The 23,119-nt window shown below is 44.0% G+C and overlaps 2 protein-coding genes and 1 pseudogene across 2 annotated transcripts; all 3 read right to left on the bottom strand.

The window, feature by feature from the left end:
• Window positions 1-1,455: 1,455 nt before the first annotated feature.
• LOC9270866 (adenylylsulfatase HINT3) lies at window positions 1,456-7,733 on the bottom strand. The gene is made up of 7 exons (XM_015762566.3): window positions 7,468-7,733; window positions 6,039-6,094; window positions 5,377-5,434; window positions 4,124-4,190; window positions 2,635-2,690; window positions 2,232-2,285; window positions 1,456-2,110 (listed from the first exon to the last, which is right to left on the bottom strand). Exons 1-7 carry the CDS (start codon window positions 7,681-7,683, stop codon window positions 1,982-1,984), a joined length of 636 nt encoding a protein of 211 aa, XP_015618052.1. The 5' UTR covers window positions 7,684-7,733; the 3' UTR covers window positions 1,456-1,981.
• An 8,936-nt stretch (window positions 7,734-16,669) lies between these two features.
• Window positions 16,670-18,687, bottom strand: LOC4350311 (rust resistance kinase Lr10). Its single transcript, XM_015760579.3, has one exon. The coding sequence runs from the start codon at window positions 18,177-18,179 to the stop codon at window positions 17,688-17,690; it is 492 nt and encodes a 163-aa protein (XP_015616065.1). The 5' UTR covers window positions 18,180-18,687; the 3' UTR covers window positions 16,670-17,687.
• A 3,491-nt stretch (window positions 18,688-22,178) lies between these two features.
• Window positions 22,179-22,895, bottom strand: LOC112936981 (uncharacterized; annotated as a pseudogene).
• Window positions 22,896-23,119: the final 224 nt, after the last annotated feature.

The following is a 23,119-nucleotide window of genomic DNA, read 5'->3' as shown; positions in this document are numbered from 1 at the left end:
CAACTTGCAAGAAAGTTTGACCGTCAGGTAAACAATCAGGAAGCAGAGACGCGGTGAAAGTGAATCACATTACACATGCAGCCGGCCGTCGCCCAGGAATCCCTACGACCCTGCCTTCTTATGTTTCCACTTGCTCCTGCCACAGTAATAAAAATTTAATGCTACTTCTAGAGTACTTACCTCGGTAATCTAAGTCGTCTTTAAGGCAACACCAATATATATAGCTAAAGTAGTCCATATAGATGGGACCCACATTTGTGGACTTTAACTATTGCAACATTCACAATGTATATGGTTAGTAAGTAGTATGAGGAGGAGAGAGGAAATAGAGACAAATGACATATTTTATTCTGTATGGGTAGCCCATATGCTTATGGATGACTTTTGTTATTTCTCTCCTATGGACTACTTCAACAATGTGGTTAGATAGCTAAATGTATTATTTTATTGGCTATGGACTGGTTTTGAAGTACATTGTGGATGCCCTAATAGCTAGTACAATAGCAGGCTATAAGCTAGCTATAAACATATTTTAAGAAAATAAAAGAGGAGAAAGAAAAGCAGCGGGCTATAAATTTGTAGCCAGCTACAGCACGGACTCCAAGACGCAATGTGTGTAAGACAGGTGAGACCAGGTATTGATAGTGTAATACTCCCTCCGGGCTAATAATACTTGTCGTTTTGGACAAGGGTGAGATCCAACTTTAGAATCTTTGATTGTGAATCAAATTTGAAATATTTATCTTTCAAATACGGTGACTACACGTATAGATTAGTCTTAAAAGGTACTTTAATAAAAGCATATATTTGTTAACATTTTTATACATATTATAATGAAAAATAATGGTCAAAGTTGTTTTTTTAGACCGTGTCCTTGTCCAAAACGACAAGTATTATCAACCCGGAGGGAGCATGTAACTGTTGTATGAATTGGCTATTAAATTAACTATAAATATATTGGAGCTAATAGTTGGCTATACAATTAAACTTGCTCTAACTCCAACCACTTGGTAAAAAAAGAGCAGACGCGTTTCTCACTCTCTTGGCAGTGAAAATTTGGCGCTTGATCAAGCGTTCCGGTAGGCAGCTCTAGAAAGCTTCGGATCCGCTAGCGTTTGGTTGGGCTCTAACCTTTTTGGATGACAAATGTGAAATACTAAATCTTAAGTTACTTTCTTCGTCCCATAATAAATTTCTTTTTAGTTACTATTAAGTTTAGTTTTAAAGTAATCATTACATTGGAGTTAATGAAAGTATAAAATAATTATATTGAGAATAAATAAAATGAAAAATGGTTATATTGGGATTTGATTAAGTAAGGGTATTCTAGTTTTTGTTTTAATTGGTATGTGCCATATAGGTGAAAGATAAACTTATGCGGTACTAGCCTCATAACCTGACAATTGAGAATCAGAATGCACTCGCAAGGATAAACATAAGTATATGCAAGAGTCGTATGAAGAATAGATATACTCATACGATGAATCGTACCTATAAACATAAGTGAAATGATGCTGCGCATCACAACTGGAGAAGCAGATCGAGCCCACAACAAAATCCGCGTGGCCGCTGCCGTGTGAGAGTCCAAACACACTTCCACGCATCAAACCCAACACAACCCCATGCTCTGTCCACAAATCTTCAGCTTCGCCATGGCTATCATCCACTACCAGCCAAAGTGCCAAACACAGTACAACATGGCTGTTGGATTTCAGCCCCACTCCAGAAAGTGAGGAAACCAGACAGGCAGACACCCGACAGCAGGGCATAACAATGCTGTACTGAGTCCTTGTTGTCTGATTTATACACCAGATACAGTTGCAGACCTATGAGAAACTATTACAAGTACAACAACGCCCAAGGATAAATTACCATACACCCTCCAACTCTGAAACTGAATCCCACACTCCCAAATGGGGCAATTTGATTTCAATATGCAACTGAGGAGCATTATGTACCGGACTGGATCACAGCTTTGGTGTCACCGTTCCTTGGGCAGTGAAGATGGTGGTTCGGCTTTACAGCCTTCTGGTGAAGAATAGAGCTGCTCTTTGATGCAGCTAACAAGGCCTGGAGTTTCGTTAGGCTCGATGGAGCGCCTTCTCAAACTCTGTGGTTTTGGTTCATAAACCATGATGAAGAATACCAGTAGATGTTATTTCTCTTTGAGGCGATCAGAACACTGTTTGTGGCAAAAATACACATGCATTCTACACATCAAATCTTATTACCTCTGTAGGCCACAACTTGTCGCCAGATCTTCGAGGAATTATGTGGAAATGGGTCTGCAATAATAGCACAAAACATGGCCAGGATTATTACAAATTCATATAAGTTCATGAGAAGCACTTTTGTAAGTATCTGAATCCACCTTTAAGAGATCACCTTCTGTTTTGTAAATGTAAGCAACTTACATGTCTCATAAATGAACTAGAAAACTAGTTACAATTTTAGAGTTGACACTAAACTCCATATCAAATTGAATTCAAGTGTACAAGGAACCATTGTGTGACCATGTTAACACTCATGTGATCATTCAAAATTTATAAAGGAAGGTGTGTACAACACTCCCAAAGAAGTGTACCGTATGCAGAATATTGATGGGCTATTTGTTAAGTTTATGTTATTGCTTACATGGAAAATAACTTGTCCTGCAGCTGCTCCATTATTAACCACCATGTTAAATGAATCTGTAATCCAAGGTAACCAAATCAAAGTAATCTGTCAATATTATAAATTAGATAAAGTGTAGGAGGGATCGTATGAATGTATTCCTGATTTTGATCAATCAACCAAACCAAAGCAGAGATTGAATGAAACAGCTGCGTCATTCAAATATATTGGTAACTGAGAATAAATTTAGGCTTCTCATCAGCTCATATGTCCATCCATTTCTTATTAACACAGATTAAAAAAAACTGAACACACATGCATTTGCTGTTGGGTTGGATTGTGCCTTAGTTGGTGGCTACAGGTAGCAAAGATGCAGCCATGTAGGCAAATAAGCAAATGGAAGAGAAATGGTCAATATGGACTAATGGGACAAGTAACACTCGAAAGAATCAAAATGTTCCTTCAAAATCCAAGGAGAATACTTCTGTGATTCCAGAAATAAGTCATTTTAGACTTAAGGAAACAATTCAAATGACTTTGTTGCCTTTCATTTATACTGAGTTGAAAAAGACAAGCCATTCATTTGTGAAAGTGATATCATTTGTTTGGTAAGGGCAAACATTGAAGAAAAGAACAACAAGTACCTAGAAGTTTCAAACGACTTGTATTTGGGGAAGTGTTTGAGAAGTTAAAATGACTTATATTTGGAACCAAAGGGGCAGTACAGTAATTCAAAATTACTATGTATGATCATATTAGTCCTCAGAGCATATTGAATCCTGGCCAATCTATAGATTCCTAGAGAAAAAACAAACAACTATTCGCCTATCTGTGCAAATAGATAATAAAAGTTGTGGGTGCATAACAGCAAAAGAATGACCAGAATTCCAGAAAGATCTAGCAACTCAACAGAATAACAGGTAGACTGTAGAAATTTACTACTATGAACTTTTAAAAATATTGTTTCTTGTGCAGTGACAAGTAAACTAAACATATTGCCCTAAAAACTTGAGTCCTAAAATATCTGACCTAACTGCCGATTTTGCAAATTATTTAGACAGGCAACCTTTTCCATGTAATTCATTAAAGCAGCCAAGAATTTTAGTTAGCAGGTACTGAAGAAAGAGGACAAAGGGCACAGGGCACATCTTTGGGTTCCACAATGGTAGTGGAAGTGTTCTCCAATTTTTTTCAAGAAAATAAAGAAGTGGAGGTATAAGATTGTAGTACTGCTAATCTTGAATGAACAGGACGATCCAATAGAGCCTAAAAAAAATAATGCAGATCTAATCTATGCACAAGAGATTGGTTATTGAGATTCACAATGCTAAAACGAAAAATAACATTCAGACAAATGCAAAAACCAAAAAAAAAAAAAACATTAAGATGAATGCATTTCCGTCTAAATGCAGGATACTTATGGGATAAATAGTGTCACGTTATTATGTGAACAAAATTAGAAATCATTTGTCACAGCAATTAACAAAATATTGTGGCAAAGTTTACCTACCACATTGAGTAGCCTTCATAATTGCATTACTAAGAAATGGCACTTTGGAACACATGGCTGCTACTACCTGGCTCAAAAACAAGACAATGACTTGAAACATTTTCAACGATGTTGGGAGTAAATGATTAGCCATGTTTCTCGCAACTATTAGCATGCAATATTTTGTTTGGAAGATGGCCAGATGACCAAAGAACAGGAGGAATTAGTTTGACATGAGACATGACACACCAATAAGTACTCAACAGTATATATAGGAGTAATATATACTACGTATGATTTAAGTACATTTCACACCCATGAACTTTACAAAAAGTCCACCTAACCATGCAATATAAAATTGCTTAAATCTTCATCTTATTTAAGCCCAAAACTTGAACTGCGTCCAAATAAGATGAAGATAGACAAAATAAAGAATATAATGCACAGCTAGAGAGTGCTAGAGGAGAAGAGAGATGAACAACCTTTAGTTGGGTCGGTCTCCTCAACAAAAAACAACAATATGGCTGCTAATAGCGTAAACCGCCTTGAGTTGGATACATGTTATCAAAAGTGCTCCCTAGAGACACCATATGGTGTAGTGAGCCAGTTTTGTATGCTTTGAGTGTGTTCAGTGCCTAGTTTTGCAGTTGAGGGTGCTAGGTGAACCTTTTCCAATGCTCATGGTCCTTACATAAATGTTCGACTTATATATCACTAGGTATCGTTTGCCTAATTCAGCATGTGCTTGAATGTGTCCATTTACAAACGAGATGGGCATACCTTAAGAAATGAATAAAGTACCAACTAAAGCTGCATATTTGCTAGTTGTGGCTTACATCTGTGATGACTATGGTTTGCTTAGGTTAATGGGCAGAGGATATTGGACAGTGCTTCTATGATGCAAAAATGTGGGTTTCTTGAAGGCCTTTGTGCTACACCACAGCTGATTATTACTGTATACATTATACTAATCAGTTATATAAATAACTACAAATTTTGCATTGTTCATACTTCACAAAGTAATGCAATGTTGATTACTTGATTGTTGACCAGCTTGTACCATTATGATTGATTTAACAGAAAGCCAATTTGTAAATGGCATATTGAACCACTTATTCATTTGGATACTGCAAGCTCATGTGCATTCATATCCATTAATTATCTTGAATGGAAGCATAGAGTGACAAAATGCACAGAATCTCTTAGAAATGCTCACCAATCTACAAATTCAAGTCCAAACAAAGGGAATGTGCCAACAGTGACAGATGGCTTACATGTGGTGGTGTTGCTTCCAGTGATGGAAAATGGCATTTTGGAATAATCAAGGAATGCCTGTAGAGGGAAAAAATGTTAACAAGATACCATGGAGTAAAAAGCTAGGATGAAGTAACGAGAAAAGGTAAAGACTCTTTTATTCAATATATTGAACATGATGCAGTATTATCACAAAAATAAGCAAAAGGGGTGCCAATTAATTAACGATACTTCAGTTTACACCTGTCAATTTTTTTTTATAAATCCGGACCAATCCTCAAATTCAATTCCGAAATCAAGCATTTGATATCCTCGAGTTCTCAAAGCCAAAGGAAAACACCCATTCATCATACGCAAAACCAATTTAGGCTGATATGGCACCTATGTGCTCATGCTATGCTGACAAGGATGGCACATAGATACAACTTTGTTAGTTTGTAAATCAGCAAATAGTTTTTTTTATATTAAAAGAAATACTAAGAACCCACATGTCATCCTCTGATGAAGTTCTTCTTCTTGATAACTAACTTAGCCACTGAATCCAATATATCTCTCTCCCTTCTGCCAGAACTTGTGGGAAGCTAACACAGTAGAGGATTTTGATCCAGATAGAAATCCTCCCTACCAATCGTACAACAGTACAATACAGTGACAATATGGAGAAGATAGAGAAGCAATTTACCCAGGCGCCAATGGATGAGAATCCAATATGCACAGGCATACATCATCTTCATAGACCTGCAAATAACAAATAAGGCTGATAAAAGGAAATAGACATTCAACATTTCAAAAATGTGTAAATATTTCATCAACTAATGTATTTTTTTAAGTAACGAATTTAAAGTCTCCTTCATGCTGAGCACCTCCATGTAGTAAGAAAGACAAATATGAACACTAAAACACCGATAAGCAACTCATTTGACAGTTGTAAAGTTCCCATATACAACAAAGCTCAAAAATATTTTTCAGTGTCACTGAGCTCATCGATCTCTCCAAAGTATCAGTTGCTTGTCTAGTTACAGAATCTGAACATATATTGCGAAAACATAATAACTTCTGAATAACATCCACCAGTCCACTAGTGCACTTATAGATTCCAGTTCTGGTTCTCCCCCTCACTATTACTCTTGCTTTCTCCTGCCCCTACTGCTTTTCATGGAGACATTACCTTCAGCGCGTTTTGAAATGAAATAATAATGGTTTTAGGTTATACTAAAAAAACACGCGACAATTCATTTCATGAAGCATCGATCCTCAGTACCTTTAATTCAATTTCACTAAATGGATCCAAAGATCAACGATCAACTGACACAACAATATGACCCGACAGTGCACAGGGGGCAACCTCAAATATTGTCTGCACTCAATTTCAGGAGTGTAAAGTGCATTTATTCAAATATCTTGTCTGCACTCAAGTTCAGATGAATCTAGACCAGCAAGTTCCAAAAGTGAATGTTATCTGAGGCCGCGATTCTAAAGACTATCTCAAGAAATTTGCAACCTCTAATCAGCACGAATTCCTTCAAAGGGCCAGCCAGTCAACAGAATCAAAACAAATTCTACAAAGGAGTAGACTGACGACCCAATTGGAGGTTTATCGACTTTAAGGGCTCAGTGGAAAGCTATGAGCGCCAGGAACCTCGAAGCACGGTTTCAAAATAACAGAAAACTTGATGACGAATTAAAGCTGTGGATAATAGCTGGTGACACAAGATGGTAACAATAGCATAGACATTATCCAAAAAATAAATAAACAGCAGCTTATGTGTTACTCCTATGACTTCCAGAATTAATGGCTGCTCGTTTAATTATAACGCACCTGAAATTTAAGCACTTGTCACTGTTGCTGAATCAAATAACCCCCCGAGTCAGGGTTTTTTGCAATCATACACTAGACTCCTTAAAGTTAGAGAAGAAATCACTAAGCCGACCAAATCAACTAGAATTATGCGCCAAGAGACGCAATGCAATTACGAACCAGAAAATAATAATTATAAAAAAAATATGTGCGGTTGCGATTTCTATTCACCCCCAAATTCTCAGCGGAAGAAGAGCACTACTACTCGCGGGGGGAGCGGGAGCTAAGGCGAGGGGGACTAGAACGACCGAACCTTGAAGGCCGGCGCCTCGCCGCGGATGATCCGGCAGAACACGCAGCTCTTCCCCTCGGCTTCCCGCCCGCCCCCGGCGGCGGCGGCGGAGCAAGGGGAGGTCGAGACCCCCGCGGCTTGCTCCGCGCACACGACGACGTCCCGGTCGCCTTCGCCGGCAGGGGCGGCGGGCTGGAGGTGGGAGCGGAGCACGGCGAGGCGCCGCGCCGGCGACATTTGTGTGGGAGACAAGGTGGGGATGAAAGCGTGGTCTATGGACAGGGCTCGCGTGCCTTCTGCTGGTTTTTCTTTTTGTTTTTTTTCTTCTCAGACAGTTTTTCTTTTTTGGCAATTGCGTTTTTTTTAGGCCACGAGCCCCATTGGTTGCTCAAATAACCTAAAGCCTAAATTTGAATTTTCAAACTCAGTTTTGAAGAAGATTTTAAAATATTTTCAATGTAATTTCTTTTTTAAGCATTGACTTGGCTATAAATTAATTTTTATTTCATAATAAGTCGTTTTGGCTTATTAGTAAATATAGGCAACTGATGGGAGCCTAACCTCTACAAACACACACTATCCCTGTTAACACTTCACACGCGTAAGCTTAATCTTATGAATACATACATGCACATTGTTGGAATAAATGGACTAGGCCCAATTTAATTCAATTAAAATCTCAAGGGCCCACAATAAATGTTAGAGATAATAATACCACATTGGAGATTAAAAGTGGAGTATCTCAATATAAATAGAGAGTTATTGAAGATTCTCTGCTGACCGGTTGAGGTGGGGGACGGACAGCCACACGTGCGCGCCGAGCCGGCCGGGCCGAGGGCGTGGGCGAGGCGGCTGCTCTCTCTCTCTCTCAAGTTTTGCAACGGTTGAGAATTGAATCCCAATAATTCCTGTAACGTAACGGCAAGCGAATCAATTCCTCGATTGATTACATTGTTACTGCGGTAACAGAAGCAAAAGCAATCGGGATTCATCTCTCCCTTCCTACGCACTAATAAGGATGACAGAGATAGACGAGAGAAGATTGATCTCTGATCTTGATCTGGCTTACTCTACTTTCGGTTTGGTTTACTTCTACGCTTATTTTTCCATCGTTGGTTCATCCCCTTCTATTCCTATGCTGCTTCGGTTCTCCCCGGTCCTGATCTCTTGCGCGCACAAGTGATTGGGACGAACAGGGCCTCCGGAACCACACCCTCGCCTAAGTATCTTGTTACTGCGGTAACAGAAGCAAAAGCAATCGGGATTCATCTCTCCCTTCCTACGCACTAATAAGGATGACAGAGATAGACGAGAGAAGATTGATCTCTGATCTTGATCTGGCTTACTCTACTTTCGGTTTGGTTTACTTCTACGCTTATTTTTCCATCGTTGGTTCATCCCCTTCTATTCCTATGCTGCTTCGGTTCTCCCCGGTCCTGATCTCTTGCGCGCACAAGTGATTGGGACGAACAGGGCCTCCGGAACCACACCCTCGCCTAAGTATCTGCACAGGTAGGCGGGTGATCAGGTTTTTGGGAAGTGCTTCTCGCGCTTCTTCATCTGTTCATCATCGGCATGAATGTCTTTCGCTCCGGTTCGTCTTCCTCTGCATCGTCTACGCCAACATGTCGAACACCGGCGACGACAACAACACTGGAGACAAGGAGAAGGAGGCTCCCGTCAACACCAATGGAGGAGGCAATACTGCCTCAAATACTAGTGGAGGGCCATTCTCAAGTTATAATGTTTCTTCTAGTTGTTGTTGTTGCAGTTTACGTATGTGTTGTTGCTGTTTACGTTTCTGCAGTTTACGTTGGTACTGCTAGTTTACGTATCCATAGGATTCCAATCCTATGTGACTGTTCATTCTATTTATGCTTATATTATCCTACGCATGCTCATGTTTACGTTCAGTACTATCACTAGACCACCACACACTGCAAATGTCATATTTATTGTTTTAATATTTTAGATTAAAATATGCCGACTTGTGACCATATTTCCAACACACATCCCGCATCTACGAATGAGCTCACATCCTTCTTTTGCCCACTTCAAGAATGATTAGCAACCAAATTAATGATAAAATCAGTTGTGCTGGACAAATTTAAAGGACATCGATTGATTAGTATTGCTACAGTACTAAAAAATCCTCACAAAAACTTCCTGCTACCATTTGGTTTAATTAGATGAAACTCATAGAAAATCTGTATTTACTCATATCATGTAAAATTAGGGTATATAAAAATTCTCTAGGACTTTTTTCCATATAGCTTTTCTCAAGATTAGCTGTGTCTCTTTTTTTTTCTTTTTACAAAACAACAAAAGTAATATAGTCTTATACAATGGAATTGTTTTCCTGAATGAATGGATACCAAATGGTTCCAAAAAGCGAAGGATATGTTGCTAGTTCTTACTTTTTTTTCATGCTTTGCTGGTTGAGTTTGTTTTCTTGACTTTTTGCTGGTAGAGTTTGTTTTATTGACTTTTTGCTGGTAGCTAGGAACCTAAAGCATTTAACAGTTGATCGAAGGATGCAGGGTGTGGATGAAAGCAACGACAAACTTTGCCTTTGATCTCAAAGGTTGAGGGTGTGAACTTTTTTTTTTTGAGAACTTTGAGTGTGTGAACTCCTGTGAACATCTTCGAAATACTAGGTAGAGTCACTGTGGGCGTCTCGCTAATCAATGGGTACGCCACCTACTACGTACAGGCACCTTGATATTAGCAGATACATCGCATACCACTAAAATAATAATTAACCATAAATAGGAGCACAAGCGACGTCTTTGTCATCTTGCGGAGGGGGAGCTGTGTTCCCGCGAATGGCGGCGACACGGCTGCAGCCGGTGTCTGGCGGCAAAGCCAGGCACACGCTAGAGGCATCAGGTTGGGAGCGCATGAGGCGGCGCATCCCGGTAGCGAGTGAAGTGCAGAGGCGGGCCGTGGCCGTATCAGGACATATCACTAGCGTATCTCGATTTATTTTGCTTTTTTTTAAATCAGCAATATGTGGGATACGTACGGATATTGGAGCGTATCCGACATATATCCGTTGTCGTATCTGATACAGATACGTGACTTTGTAGCCAAATCAGGGTAACATAAACACTGGCAAGTGTCTGGTCCTGATTGCCGCCGTCATATGTCCCTCCTGGTGCACCGCGACACAAGATCCCTGTCACGCCCAGAAATTCACTAGTAATTTCCTAACTTATTTGTGCATAAAATCCTCGTCCAGGAATCAGCCGAGGTACACAAACTGACAATTTAATATACAAATCCATCATAATAATAACGTTACATACTTACAAAAGAAAAGAAAACAGCAGCGGAATTACGGTCTAGCGAAGCTCCGGCTCCACTCCCACAGGCAGCTCAACTGGGGTATAAGCCAAACGACTTCTCCTTCGCAACTTGTCTTCAACTGAGGTTTGATTGATTATTGCAAGGTGAGCATATGACATACTCAGCAAGCCACGCAGCAAATATGCAAGTGCACAAGGATACCAAAGAATGGCATAATATAGGGCTCATTTGCAAAAGCAGCATTTAGCAAACATTTGAGAATTATAAAACAGTACAGTAATTAATCATCAATTTTAATCAACACTAAACAGCACACCCATGCTGCTCAGGCCCAACCATCCTGAACAACCATACCCGGCTGTACAGATCTATCTCCAAACCAGGAATATACCATTCCAAACCAGGAGCTAAACAAATTACTACCAGTTATAGCATCTTTTATTATGGTGAGAAGTGTGAAACTAATCACGAAAGACATTGTTAGACCCGCCCATAACCGCGGGCACGGCTATTCGAATAGTTTTACTCTGGCCAGAGGTGTACCACTGTACCCACAAGACACAGCCCCACAACATGTCACCATGTGCCTCAATACCACCACGGTACATCGGAAAGGAGCTGTGACAGTACCCCTCGCACAACACAATCCACCACAGTGCACCGTTCCCAGATCATAGTCACCCCCTTATAAACAAGGTATGGACTCCCCAGCGACCCCCGTGGGCTTATCTCCACCACTTCTCAGTCTGGTGCTCCGCAATGAACCATGCTATACAAAAGGTAAAGCCGTTGCCCACGCTGGCTTGTGGTTGGCACGGTTAATGTTTCACAACCGAAAATCGTGAACCGGTCCTTAATTGTCATGAGCACGACACTCAAAACCATGTGCTCACAACCCACCATTATCAAGTTTTAGTTGGCAATTTAATTAATTAACCAATCACGATTGACCATCGTGAACTATCATTAAGCCATCATTAAATAATAGTGAGTCATAAGTTATCCCGATTGTGTGCTAATGTTTCTAAGCATAGCTAAGCAATTATGTCTAACATCTAGCTGAACTAATATATATAAAGCTCAACTAGTCAAATTATAATATCCCAAGGTATCAAGGAATAGAATAATCAATGCAAACATGCCATAACAAAGGAATAGATTCACACCACCCAGTGACATTCGAAAATAAATGCAGAGTTGAAATAAATAGAGAATTTAAATATAGGATCAATATGCTCAAAGGAACTGTGTTTGGGATCTGTGTGACTTGCCTAGCTGGCCTTGGAACTCTTCAAATTCTTCTCCTGCGAAAACGGACTCTCCGGAGACGTCGGAATCTAAACAGAAAGGAGCAAAACACCAAAACAGCACATAAACAAGCATGAACAGTACATGTGGATATTTTTAACATGTAGATCTCAATTTTAGAAAAATTTAGAGACTTGAACCAACTAAATCCGAGCTAAGATGAATTAGTTATGAATTTTTAAAGATTAAATCGGATTAAAACACTTATATGGGTTTTAATTGAATTATGACGCAATAATGAATTATTTCTGAAAAGGAAAAGGGAACTATTGCGTCAGCGGCTAGGGTTCGCGGTGGACCGGGTGCACGGCGGCGGCTCACGGAAACGAATGGCCGAGATCGATCCTATCCAAAACGGACGGCCAAGATCGATCGGATCCACCGCGGCTCACGGATGGACGACGACGGTGACGTCAGCGACGACGTCACCACCGGCGGCGGCTCGGGCGCACATGCTCGCCGGCGAACGACGGCACGACAGCGCGAACGGAGGGAACCAACACGTAGAGGGCGACGCGGCGAACTCACCGGTGACCAAAACAACAGCGGAAGATCAACGGACGGCGACGGCGTCGAGGAAGAAGCGGCGGCGACCTTCGGCTTGACGACGACGGCGGTGTTCCGGCGGTCGACAGCGACGGCGGAGGGGCGGACGAGGACGGCGACGCGACGGCGACCACGATGGCGACCTCCCCGAGCGACGGCGACGACTGGAGCGACGGCGGCGCACGGCTGGAGCGGCGGCGACGGCGGCGGCGCGAAGTCTCACGGGGCTAGGGCGCTACGGACGACGAGAGACGAAGGCAAGGGTGGCGACGGGTAGCGGCGGGCTTGGGGGTCCTTATATAGGGGTTGGAAGGCGGCGGCGAAGGCCCACGGCGACCGGCGACGGAAAGGAAGGTTTAGGGTTCGGAGGAGAGAAATCGATCCGAATCGAACTCAAATCCGGCGATTTCCAAAGCGATTTATATGATGTTTCCAAAAAGGAAAAGGTAGAGTGGATCACGGGGATCCTTTCCCCTCAATCAATTTCACCGGAAACGGAAAGGGACGACCGGATTTGGAATGGCAGCGGCGGCGCAGCTCGGCTAGGGTTTCGGCGAGAGGAAGACGACGACTGACGGGTGGGACCCACCTGTCAGCGGCGTCACACGCGCGCGCGGGTGGCTCGGCTTGGGCCGACTTGGGCCAAGGGAGAGAGAGAGCGGTTTGGGCCGGCTTTCGGCCCAAAACCAAAAGGGACTTTTAAAAACCTTTTTCCCTTTAAATTATTCATGAAATACAATTCCATTTATTAAAAATACTTCCTTGGCTCAAATAAATCCCAGAAAAATCTAGGAACTATAGAAACAAGAGAAGTATTTAACAAAATTTTATCTAGCCCACTTTTATATTGAGATTTAACAAATTAAAATTAGATATTCTCTTCTAGACTTTTAAGATCATTTCTAATAATTCCCTTTTAGACAACAATTTATAAATTAAGGATTTTTAAACAAGAAAAGCACTTAACATAATTATAATTAGATCATTAATTGATTACTAATTACTGAACTGTTCTTTGTATCATTTAGGAATTGAGCTCTGAAAAAAAATCAGAGAAAAATTTCAGAGAGTATAATTAATCATGGAGAATTTAGTAAAAATTAAATCCAACCATGCTTTAAATTTAGAAAATTTTATTTCCCACATTTAACTTTACTTGAAAATTAAAGAACATTTAATATAAATTCTATTATTAATTTATTAGATAATTTATAAATCCTGAAACGAAATTCAGGCTGTGACAATCCCGGGCGTCACCCCCGTTGCCACCTTGGCGCCGTGCGAGTGCACCTCCTCCTGCTTCCACATGATGGGTTGTCATGATGGTCTGGCAGCGATGGCATGCCTTATCCAGGTGGAGCGGGGGTGGAGGTCATTATGAAACACCACCGCCATCTAGGCCCTCTCACTCTCTTGGTCCGATCCGCCGTCACCGGTGTAGTGCGTCGAAGCGGCGGCAAGTGGTGCGGCTAGTTGCCCCAGATCCGGGAAAAATGGAAGAGGATTGGATAGTGACGGAGATGGTTGATTAGGTTAGGGTGTTGATGGGTTTATATACTCTTAGGTTGTTGCAGTAAACAAATTACTGGCAGGAAAAGTGAGTGGAGGATGCGGGTTAGAAGGTGGGACTGCACAATTGTTTGTGTGGGTAAAAGAAATACTTGATGAGAGCTGTGGGGGAGGCTGTGAGGTGTTCCACGTAACTACGTTGCATGTACTGTGCCGTGCAGTAGTTCAATACACACACAGAGGGAGAATGCAATCAGGAGCATGCGCACAATACAAGCACATGAGCACACAATTAATCTTCATTCTTCAGGACATGGAATCTTCATTCTTGTTGTTCTCCCTTGACTTTACATGCAGGATCTTAAAAGGTTTCTCATCCTCACCTTTGATGCCTCTCACAAGGCGACCATGGATCTCAACATGGAAATCATTGCCATGGCCGACAACATCCAGATCCTTAAGTTTGGGAAGTGCCAACTCATGTATTTCGATCCTGTCAAGGTTCTCCGCGCTCACCATCAGCTCCGTGAGGCTATGAAATCCATGATCGAAGATAAGCTGGCTCACTGTGTAAGAAGTGCCGCGTAGAGTGAGCGCGGAAAGGAATTGCAGGTCACCGAGTTGTTTGATGAATTCCTATGACAACATCATCCCCTTGAGCCGCAGCTTCCTGAGGTTTGGGACGCGAGCGTTGATGGATTTGGTGACCTCGGAGGGCAGCTTCTTGCCGATCTCAAGGCCGTCGAAGTTGGCAACACGGAGGAACCTGGAATTCTGCATCAGCTTCTGTATGCATGACTTAGTCTGCTTCTTCTTCTTCTTCTTCTTCTTCTTGGCCCATTGTCGTGGGAATTTTGCCTGGATCATCCCCATTTCCATGTCCGTTGATGTCCCCAACTTCACCTGGCTACGCCTTGCTAATTTTTGCAGCCTCACTAAATATGTCCCCAACTTCACCTGCCCGTCTCGATCGTAGTCTGACAGGATGGCCCGCAGCTTGAGGAAGTGGATGCGCCAGAGCTGTGTTAGTGATATGCCCTAGAGGCAATCATAGAGATAATTGTATTACATACTATGTTTATATATTTATCCGACTTTATTTCTTGAAATAGATAAACTCATTATTGGTTAATGAATATGTGATTCTTTCATGAGACTCTGTGTTTATTTTTAAAGGATCCCTGATCAAATATCATATGTGGAACAAATATGTTTAGATGATCAGCACATGTATTAATTGATGATCATATCTCATGGATCATGGTATAGAGATACCAAATTAATAATGTGAACACATGTTAGTGAACATGTTGTTGGATAGACCCAACATGAGACACTGCAAGAGCCATATGTGTTGTGTCATCAGTGATCTCATTTAGTGTTGGTGTTGAATCCTTAAACCTGAGATTATCATAGTTCCCAACATGTGTAGTAGCTTACTTAGGGACTGCTAAACGCTACTCCGTAATTGGGTAGTTATAAAAGTAGTTTTCGGGTATGCTATGAAACAAGTAGTGGGATATGAATAATTAAGATGGGATTTGCCCCTGCTATGAAGAGATATCTCTGGGCCCCTCGATGTTGTAGATTATGGAAGTGCATGGCTATGCCAATGGTGATTGAGGAGTCAATCACAAGTTATATAATCTATCAACAGGTTCGAGTGAATGATTGAGCTATTAGAGGATGGCACATATCTACCCTTGAGCTTAATCGATATCGTGAGGCAAAAGGGTTCATACAAGTATACACTAGAGGTTCAGCCGATATGATATTTATGTATGCCTGGTGAGTCAATACGTTCTGCTAGGGGCCGCTGTTGACGCGTGGACCGAAAAGGAGTTTTCGGGTTACAGCCGAGTGTACATGAACCTACAGTGTCGCACGCTTAATGGGCCGAAATAAGGGGATTGGATGGAGATCCAATATGAGCTTAATTCGGATAGGGATCCGAATAAGAGTCCTATGGGCCTTAGAGGCCCGAGTGATGGATCCTATATATATTCGTGAGGGGTGTGACCGGCGGAGGTATTGCATCACGTTAGAAACCCTAGCTGTCATTCCCCTCCCCGAGCAAAACCCTAGTCGCGCGCGGGTGCTAGCACATCTGCGCGTGGCGTTCCGTCCCTGTACGTGTGGATACTGGTAGAGGCGCCGCTGGTTTGCGGTGCTGATCGGCGTGGGAATACAGCGAGGAGAACGCACGAGGAGGAGAAGGTCGAGCCGGTGCGATCGACTACTTCCTCTACATCGACGCGCGCTACTTCGCGAGAATTCCTTCGACTTCTTAGCGCCTTCTTCCGCTGCGCAGCGCGTCTAGTGGTAACGATCTATGATCTAATACTTGCATGGTTCCTGGTTTACGCAATAGAAAATTTTGATTTATGCTATCGTAGCCTACGCGTATCCCAACAAGCTGCATATTTGTCCGTATAGATGGCCATAAGACCCGCCCGACACGTCCTGACCCAGGCACGGGCTAAGCACGGCCCGAGGCCATCGGGCCAGCATGGCCCACCAGCAGTCAGGTTGTGACATGTCGGTCCGAAGGCATAAGCGGCCCATCATGCCTTCTTTGAAATAAGTCTATTTAACCTCCCTTATTTTTTGGGCTGTGACATATAGGAAAAAGTACACCGGAGGTCCCTGAACTTGTCACCGAGATACGAAAACGTCCTTGAACCGCAATACCAGACAACCGAGGTCCCCTAACTATACAAAACTGGTCACCCAAAATCCCTCGGTGGTTTTGACCCCGGTTTTGGTCTATGTGGCGGCTGAGTCAGCGTGGGCCCCACATGTCATATATCCACGTCACCCTCTCTTTCCCCTTTCTCTTTCTCTGTTTCTCTTTCCTTCCTCTCGCTCTGCTCTCGCACTCGCAGGGATGACGTCGCTGAGGCGGCCGGGAGGGAGCAGCGGGGCAAGCCGTCGATGCGGCGGCGAAGGAGGAGGAGGACGCCGGTGGTGAAGGGCGGTGGCCGGCTCGGAGCTCGGCGGGGCGAGGCAGGAGAGGCGGCGCTCGGGCTTGGGGCGGCCCTATCCATATCGGGGAGCACGGCGGCGGCAGCGGCCCTATCCTTGCTCGGAGGCGCCGACGACGACGACGAGGCCGAGCGCCACCACTCCCATCCACGGCGGCGGCCCGTGGGAGGAGGACATGGCGGCACGGCGATGCGGGAGCAGGAGGCGGCATCTCCCTTGCCGGCCGAGCGCCGCCACTCCCTATGCGCTGTCCCCATGCCGACCGTCGCGCGCCTCTCACTCTCCCCAGCCTGCTCCCGCCTCGCCGCTGCTCTTCTTGCGGCCGCCGCCTTCCAATCCCCCCGCCGGCACCGCCTCCGCCATCTATGCTCACTTCCTCGCGAGCCTACCTGCCGCCACTGATCCCGATGCGTTCTCCTCCTCGCGCGCCTTCCATGAGCTCGCCGCCGCCACCGCCAACTTCTCCTCCTTCCATCGCCTCGCCACCGCTGCCGCGGCGAGTTTTTGCTTGTCGTTCTGCTGCTCCCTCCATGGCCACTCCGCCGCGGTCTTCCGCAGCCCGCTCCGCCGCAACCAGGCGCACATCACCGCCAGCCTCGCCGTCCTCGGCCACTGCCACCACGAGCTCCTCCCCGACGCGTTGCTGCCGCCGCCGATTTGGGTTTCCGCCGATTTTGACTCACGGCGGCCTCAGCCCAGAGCGAAGAGGACGGGGGAGACCGGAGGCCGTCGCTGTCGCCGACGGCGCGGGTCCGGTCGAACAGGTAGGCATCAAGCGCGCCGTCGCCCATGAACTCGTACACCAGCGTGCGCACGGCGGCGTCGAAGCAGAAGCCGAACAGCCTGACGAGGTTGATGTGGTGCGTCCTCCCGATGGTGCCCACCTCCGCCATGAACTGCTCCTCGGACCTCCTGCCCATGCCGCTGCGGAGCACCTTGACGGCCACACCGAGGCCGTTGGGGAGCGCGCCGCCGTACACCGTCCCGAAGCCGCCGGCGCCGAGCCGCGCCGAGTAGCCGCGCGTGAACCCGGCGAGCTGCCGCGGCGTGAACCGGATGGGCTTCTCGTGCGCCATCTCCCACAGGAACCTCGCCGTCCTCGGCCACTGCCACCACGAGCTCCTCCCCGACGCGTCGCCGCCGCCGCCGATTTGGGTTTCCGTCGATTTGACTCACGGCGGCCTCAGCCCAGAGCGAAGAGGGTGGGGGAGACCGGAGGCCGCCGCCGTCGCCGCCTTGCTCTCCTGCTCCCGCTGCCGAAGCCGCCTTGCTCCCCCGCCGATAGAGACAAGAGTGAGAGAGAGAGAGGAGGAAGGGAGAGAAGAGGGGGAGAGGTATGAAGCTGAAGTGGCCAGCTGACATGTGGGGCCCATGTGGGTCCCACGCTGACTCAGCCGCTGCTTCGGACAAAACTGGGTTGAAAACCGCTGAGGGACCTCGGGTGTCCGGTTTTGTAAAGTTAGGGGACCTCGGGTGTCTGGTATTGCGATTCAAGTATGTTTTTTAATCTCGGTGACAAGTTCAGGGACCTTCGGTGTACTTTTTCCGTGACATATATATAGCTAAAATAAGTCTATTTTATTTCCCTTACTCTTTGGGCCGTGCTATATGATACGTCTATTTTTCCTCCCTATTCTTTGTGCCCTGTCTTACATATGGTTGAAAATAAGTTTGTTTCACATCGCTGAACTTCGTGCCGGCCAGTGTGCCGAGGTAGCAGCCCTGGCACGGGCACGACCCAACTCGGGCCGTGCTATGCCTGGGCCGGGCCAAATCATCAGACCTTGGGCCGGGCCGTCGAGTGAAATGTATAAGAAAAATGTTGTGCGTGTTCGATTGTTTCCAGTTTTTCTCCCCTAATTTCTAACGTTCTGGAGGTAAATTAGCCTCGTCTGGTGGCTACTTTTTTGTGGGATATTTCGCCTCCCCACATTTGATCTCTGTTGTGGACTTTTGGTGCTATTTCCCCACAACAAAGAGAGCTGAAATAAACATGGCATTGCACTTATAGTTTGACATTCTGTAGAGAACATAAATAACATGTCTTAGGCTGTGTTTGAGGAGAATGAGATAGAAAAGATTGGAAAGATACGCAAAACGAGGTGAGCTCTTAGCATGTGATTAATTGAGTATTAACTATTTTAAACTTCAAAAATGGATTAATATGATTTTTTAAAGCAATTTTCCTATAGAAAATTTTTACAAAAAACGCAAGGTTTACTAGTTCGGGAAGTGTGCGCGCGAAATACGAAACAAACTCACTCCCATTATTCTCCAAACGAACGCAGCCTTAGAGTACTACTTCATCTGGAGTAGATCGACACAGCACAGCAACATGCTTCTAGATTTACATTCATGGGTAGATAAATGCTGGAACATATAAATCATATACTACCTCCGTCCCAAAATGTAACAACTTTTGGCTATAAATCTAGACACACAGTTATCTATATTCATAGCTAAAAATGCTTATATCTTAAGACAAAGGGAGTATCTGCTTACTGGTAAGGATTTCCAGCAGGTGAACTGGAACAAAAATAGAGCCTTTTCAACTGGTTCATCGGCCGGTTGATCCTGCTGCTGTGTGAGCAGAATGCCCAAGCCTGTCGTCCTCCTCATGCTCTTGTTAGTCCTGAAATTATTAAAATCTTATTGCCGTTGGTCGCTTTGCTCACGATAATGATGTTTTCGTTGAATTTGAAAAACATGGTCTTGATGTGAAGGATTTTTAGTCCAGGAACGTGATCGTCAGGTGCAATAGCTCCAGGGATCTCTACCTTATCCGCCCAGCTGAACTCCAATATGCCCTTGCCATTCCCGACTCCACACTTTGGCATCGTCGACTTGGTCACCTCGGCGCCGAAGCCCTCACCCACCTTGCTCGTTCTTCAGTTATTCCAACATATAAAGAACTTTATATAGAAACAAAATCGGGAGATAATTAAGAAACCGAACCCGATACAAATATGACTCTAACATCATCCTAAGCTTGTCGCCCGCCCTAAAATCAGGCAAGCATTCGACGCACTCATCTTCTCCCGCGATAGCCGCCGTCACCTCACGCAGGCCATGAATGGCCTCGCTCGAGGCTGGGAATAATCCAGTGCGCCTGTCGGAGGCAAACGCGGCCGCCTCGTTGGAGGTCTGTGGCGTGGGGTGGTTTCCACTACCGCCGCCGCCGCCGCCGCCATTCGAGCCCCTTCCGTCGCTGCCAGATGAAGGTGAAGAGAAAGGGGAGAGAAAGAGAGAGATAAGAGAGAGGGAGGAGGAAGAAGGGAAGAAGAGAGAGCATGGCATGTGGGCCCCACAAATTATTTTTTGTGAATGACAAATGTGTTCCACATATTTTTTTAGTTCTAATGTCATATAAGTGCCACGTCAATGCTACGTTGCATAAAGACCAGGTCAACACCACCACGTAGGCACCACGTCAGGGAATCCACCCTTCAAAACTACTAAGGGAGTCAAATTGCACCGATTTTAATAATTGGAGATCAAGATATCCGGTACTGTGGTTGAGTGATACGAATCAAATTAATTAAGCAACTAGTTAAGGGAGTTAAAGTAAACTTATTCCCTGAACAAAACCTCTATCTACTGTGCTCACCAGAGGTACACCAGGCTGGGCTACCTTGGCCCATTTCGTTCCTGGAATCAAGTTTTCACGTCAAATCTATATACTATGCGAAACATTCCCAATCAAATCTATGGAATCAAGAAGCACATGCACCGAATTTAACCTTTTCTATAACAAACTCCGTGAAAAATATTACAAATCATATAAGTAAATTTGATATGAATTGCTAAGCCTGAATGTTGGATGGTAATTAACTAATTAAGCAGGATATCACGCTTGGGACTCGGGAGATATCTGATGTGCGAAGTGGTGTGCTAGATAACTTGGATTCGAAGCCTCATCTCTTTTAATTATTTGATAGTATTAGGTAATTCTCTAATATTCGTGTCTTTTGATGAGAGTCATGTCACTGTTCATGAAGGAATGGAGGATATGCAGACGCAGTAGCCGTTCTCCGAGGATCGGTACAACTCTGTGCACAAAGTCTACGTCAACGACACCTACAGCGCGTGTAAAAAAACGTTCCAAATTTCGAGCCTTTTCTAGATCATGTTCTATGAAAAGAACAAGCGGTGTATTATAAAATAGACAAGCCACAATCAATTATATATGGTAATACTTTCTCAATCTGTCCATTGGCCTTAGCTCTTAATTAGAACGGCAAGCATGTCAGCTATGATATTAAAAAGTATTGGAGATAGGAGGTGACCTTATCGAAGGCATTTCTTTTTTATCCGAAAGAAATAACCGACATCATCATTGATTTTTATTAGTACACTTTATTGCAAAATAATAGACTTAAAATCCATCTCGACGAGAACTTTTTCATTCATAAAGTTTGTAGCAAGAATGGCCATTTAACTTTATCATAGGATTTTCCTATCAAAAACTTTACCATAGGTTTTCTTGAAGTCATTTTTTTTAAAATTACCCCACTCAGGTTTCTTTCGATGCATTTCATCAAATGTCTCATGTATGAAGACAACTCTATCAAGTATGTTTCACCAACGCAAAAAAACAGTTTGTCGGGCTCACTGTATGGTCGTCCATCGAATTGATTTTGTTTGTGGCAACTTTGATAGATAAATTGGTCTATGTGTTAGATGCAATTAGCCTCTTTTAACTTTTGGAAGTATTATAATCACCCCAAAGTTTAGACCAAATAATGAGAGGTCTTGATGTGAGCGAGGGTGTCCCGATCTTTCGATGAGAGGATAATTCGATTGGATGGAGCGATGTTGACGATCCGACTACAACTATCCAGGGATGTTGCACCTTGGCAATTGTTACACCAACTCTAGAGGCGGTCGTGAATCTCGACGGAATGCACGATCAGCCCAACCATGAGGGTAATTGTTCCTGCAAGCAATTGAGAACTAGCAAGATCAAGATAAACAAACAACTCAATTTGCGAATCAAAGGTGATGGATTGAATCAGTAGAAGTAGCACAACTGGAGTTCAGTGACAAGCAATCCGGCGATCTAACTGATCACGGGATTAACTCGTCAAAGTAGCGACGCTATACTTTGATCTAAACAAAATCCAAGTATTCTTGGCGGCGGCAAAAGGTATAAAAAGAGGGGGAGAACGACCACAGGGGTGTTGGGGTCATACTCTAACCCTAAGACGCGCCCCTAATGGGCCCAACTTGATACACAGCCCATTGGGCCCAAATGAGTTGACGCAACACCGTTGACAGAAAAGTACACGGCAGTAAAACGATGATTGCGGCCGCTCCAGATCAAATATGGACATGGGGCTGGATCCATTTGAAAGCTTTCGATGAAGTACTTGCACGCTCAAATCGGAGTTTGCATGAAGTCGTGGTAGCCATCAGAAGTTGGCGCTGTCCCGCAGTTCGAATCCACCCCATGTGAATCCTCTCCCCGTTGGATCCTCCCCATCATTCCTGAGACAAGAGTGCACGCGTCTCCGGGATATAAACAAGAAAAACAAGAACTCAAGAATGAACTCACCTGATAGTTGAGTTGACGTGCAGGAGCACGGGTAATAGGAGTATAGGACCTTGAAGTTGTACTTGTGGAGACGTTGATGTATCAAAGGAGTTTGATGTTCTCATCAGGTCTCCGGCATGAAATTCATTGAATAAATTCAACAAAATATCCTTAACTACTTCCCAAAAAAATTTTTGGTAAAACTCAATGGGGAAATCATCAAATACAGGGGGTTCATTACTTTACGTGTCACACACATCCCGTAACTCTTTTTGGGAGAACGGTAAGAGATTCATTTTCTAACTCAGTCACTTGAGAAATGTCCTCGTTCTAGATTGAGTTGTCCTTCGGTGGTGCCAATGGTTTATATAAGTTTGTTATATAATTCTTCAAAGCTTCATTACACTGGTGGAGAAACCATCTTTCGTCGGTCGGCCGATTTCCACAATAGTCCCGGATGCAATAAAAACCGGGGCTAAAGAT

The sequence above is a fragment of the Oryza sativa genome, chromosome 11 (assembly GCF_034140825.1).
Source record: "Oryza sativa Japonica Group chromosome 11, ASM3414082v1".
Classification (NCBI taxonomy): Eukaryota; Viridiplantae; Streptophyta; class Magnoliopsida; order Poales; family Poaceae; genus Oryza; species Oryza sativa.
The sequence above is the reverse complement of the archived record's forward strand: the minus strand, read 5'-3'. Positions and strand labels throughout refer to the sequence as shown.

What these genes read in the sequence shown, in the direction of transcription:
- LOC9270866 (XM_015762566.3), bottom strand. Translation starts at nt 7,683, where the DNA reads ATGTCGCCGGCGCGGCGCCTCGCCGTGCTCCGCTCCCACCTCCAGCCC. An exon ending in TGGAAGCAACACCACCACAT is followed by an intron (nt 4,191 to 5,376) that starts GTAAGCCATCTG and finishes TTTTTGAGCCAG; the next exon opens with GTAGTAGCAGCCATGTGTTC. An exon ending in TATGAAGGCTACTCAATGTG is followed by an intron (nt 2,691 to 4,123) that starts GTAGGTAAACTT and finishes CTTGGATTACAG; the next exon opens with ATTCATTTAACATGGTGGTT.
- LOC4350311 (XM_015760579.3), bottom strand. Translation starts at nt 18,179, where the DNA reads ATGGCGCACGAGAAGCCCATCCGGTTCACGCCGCGGCAGCTCGCCGGG.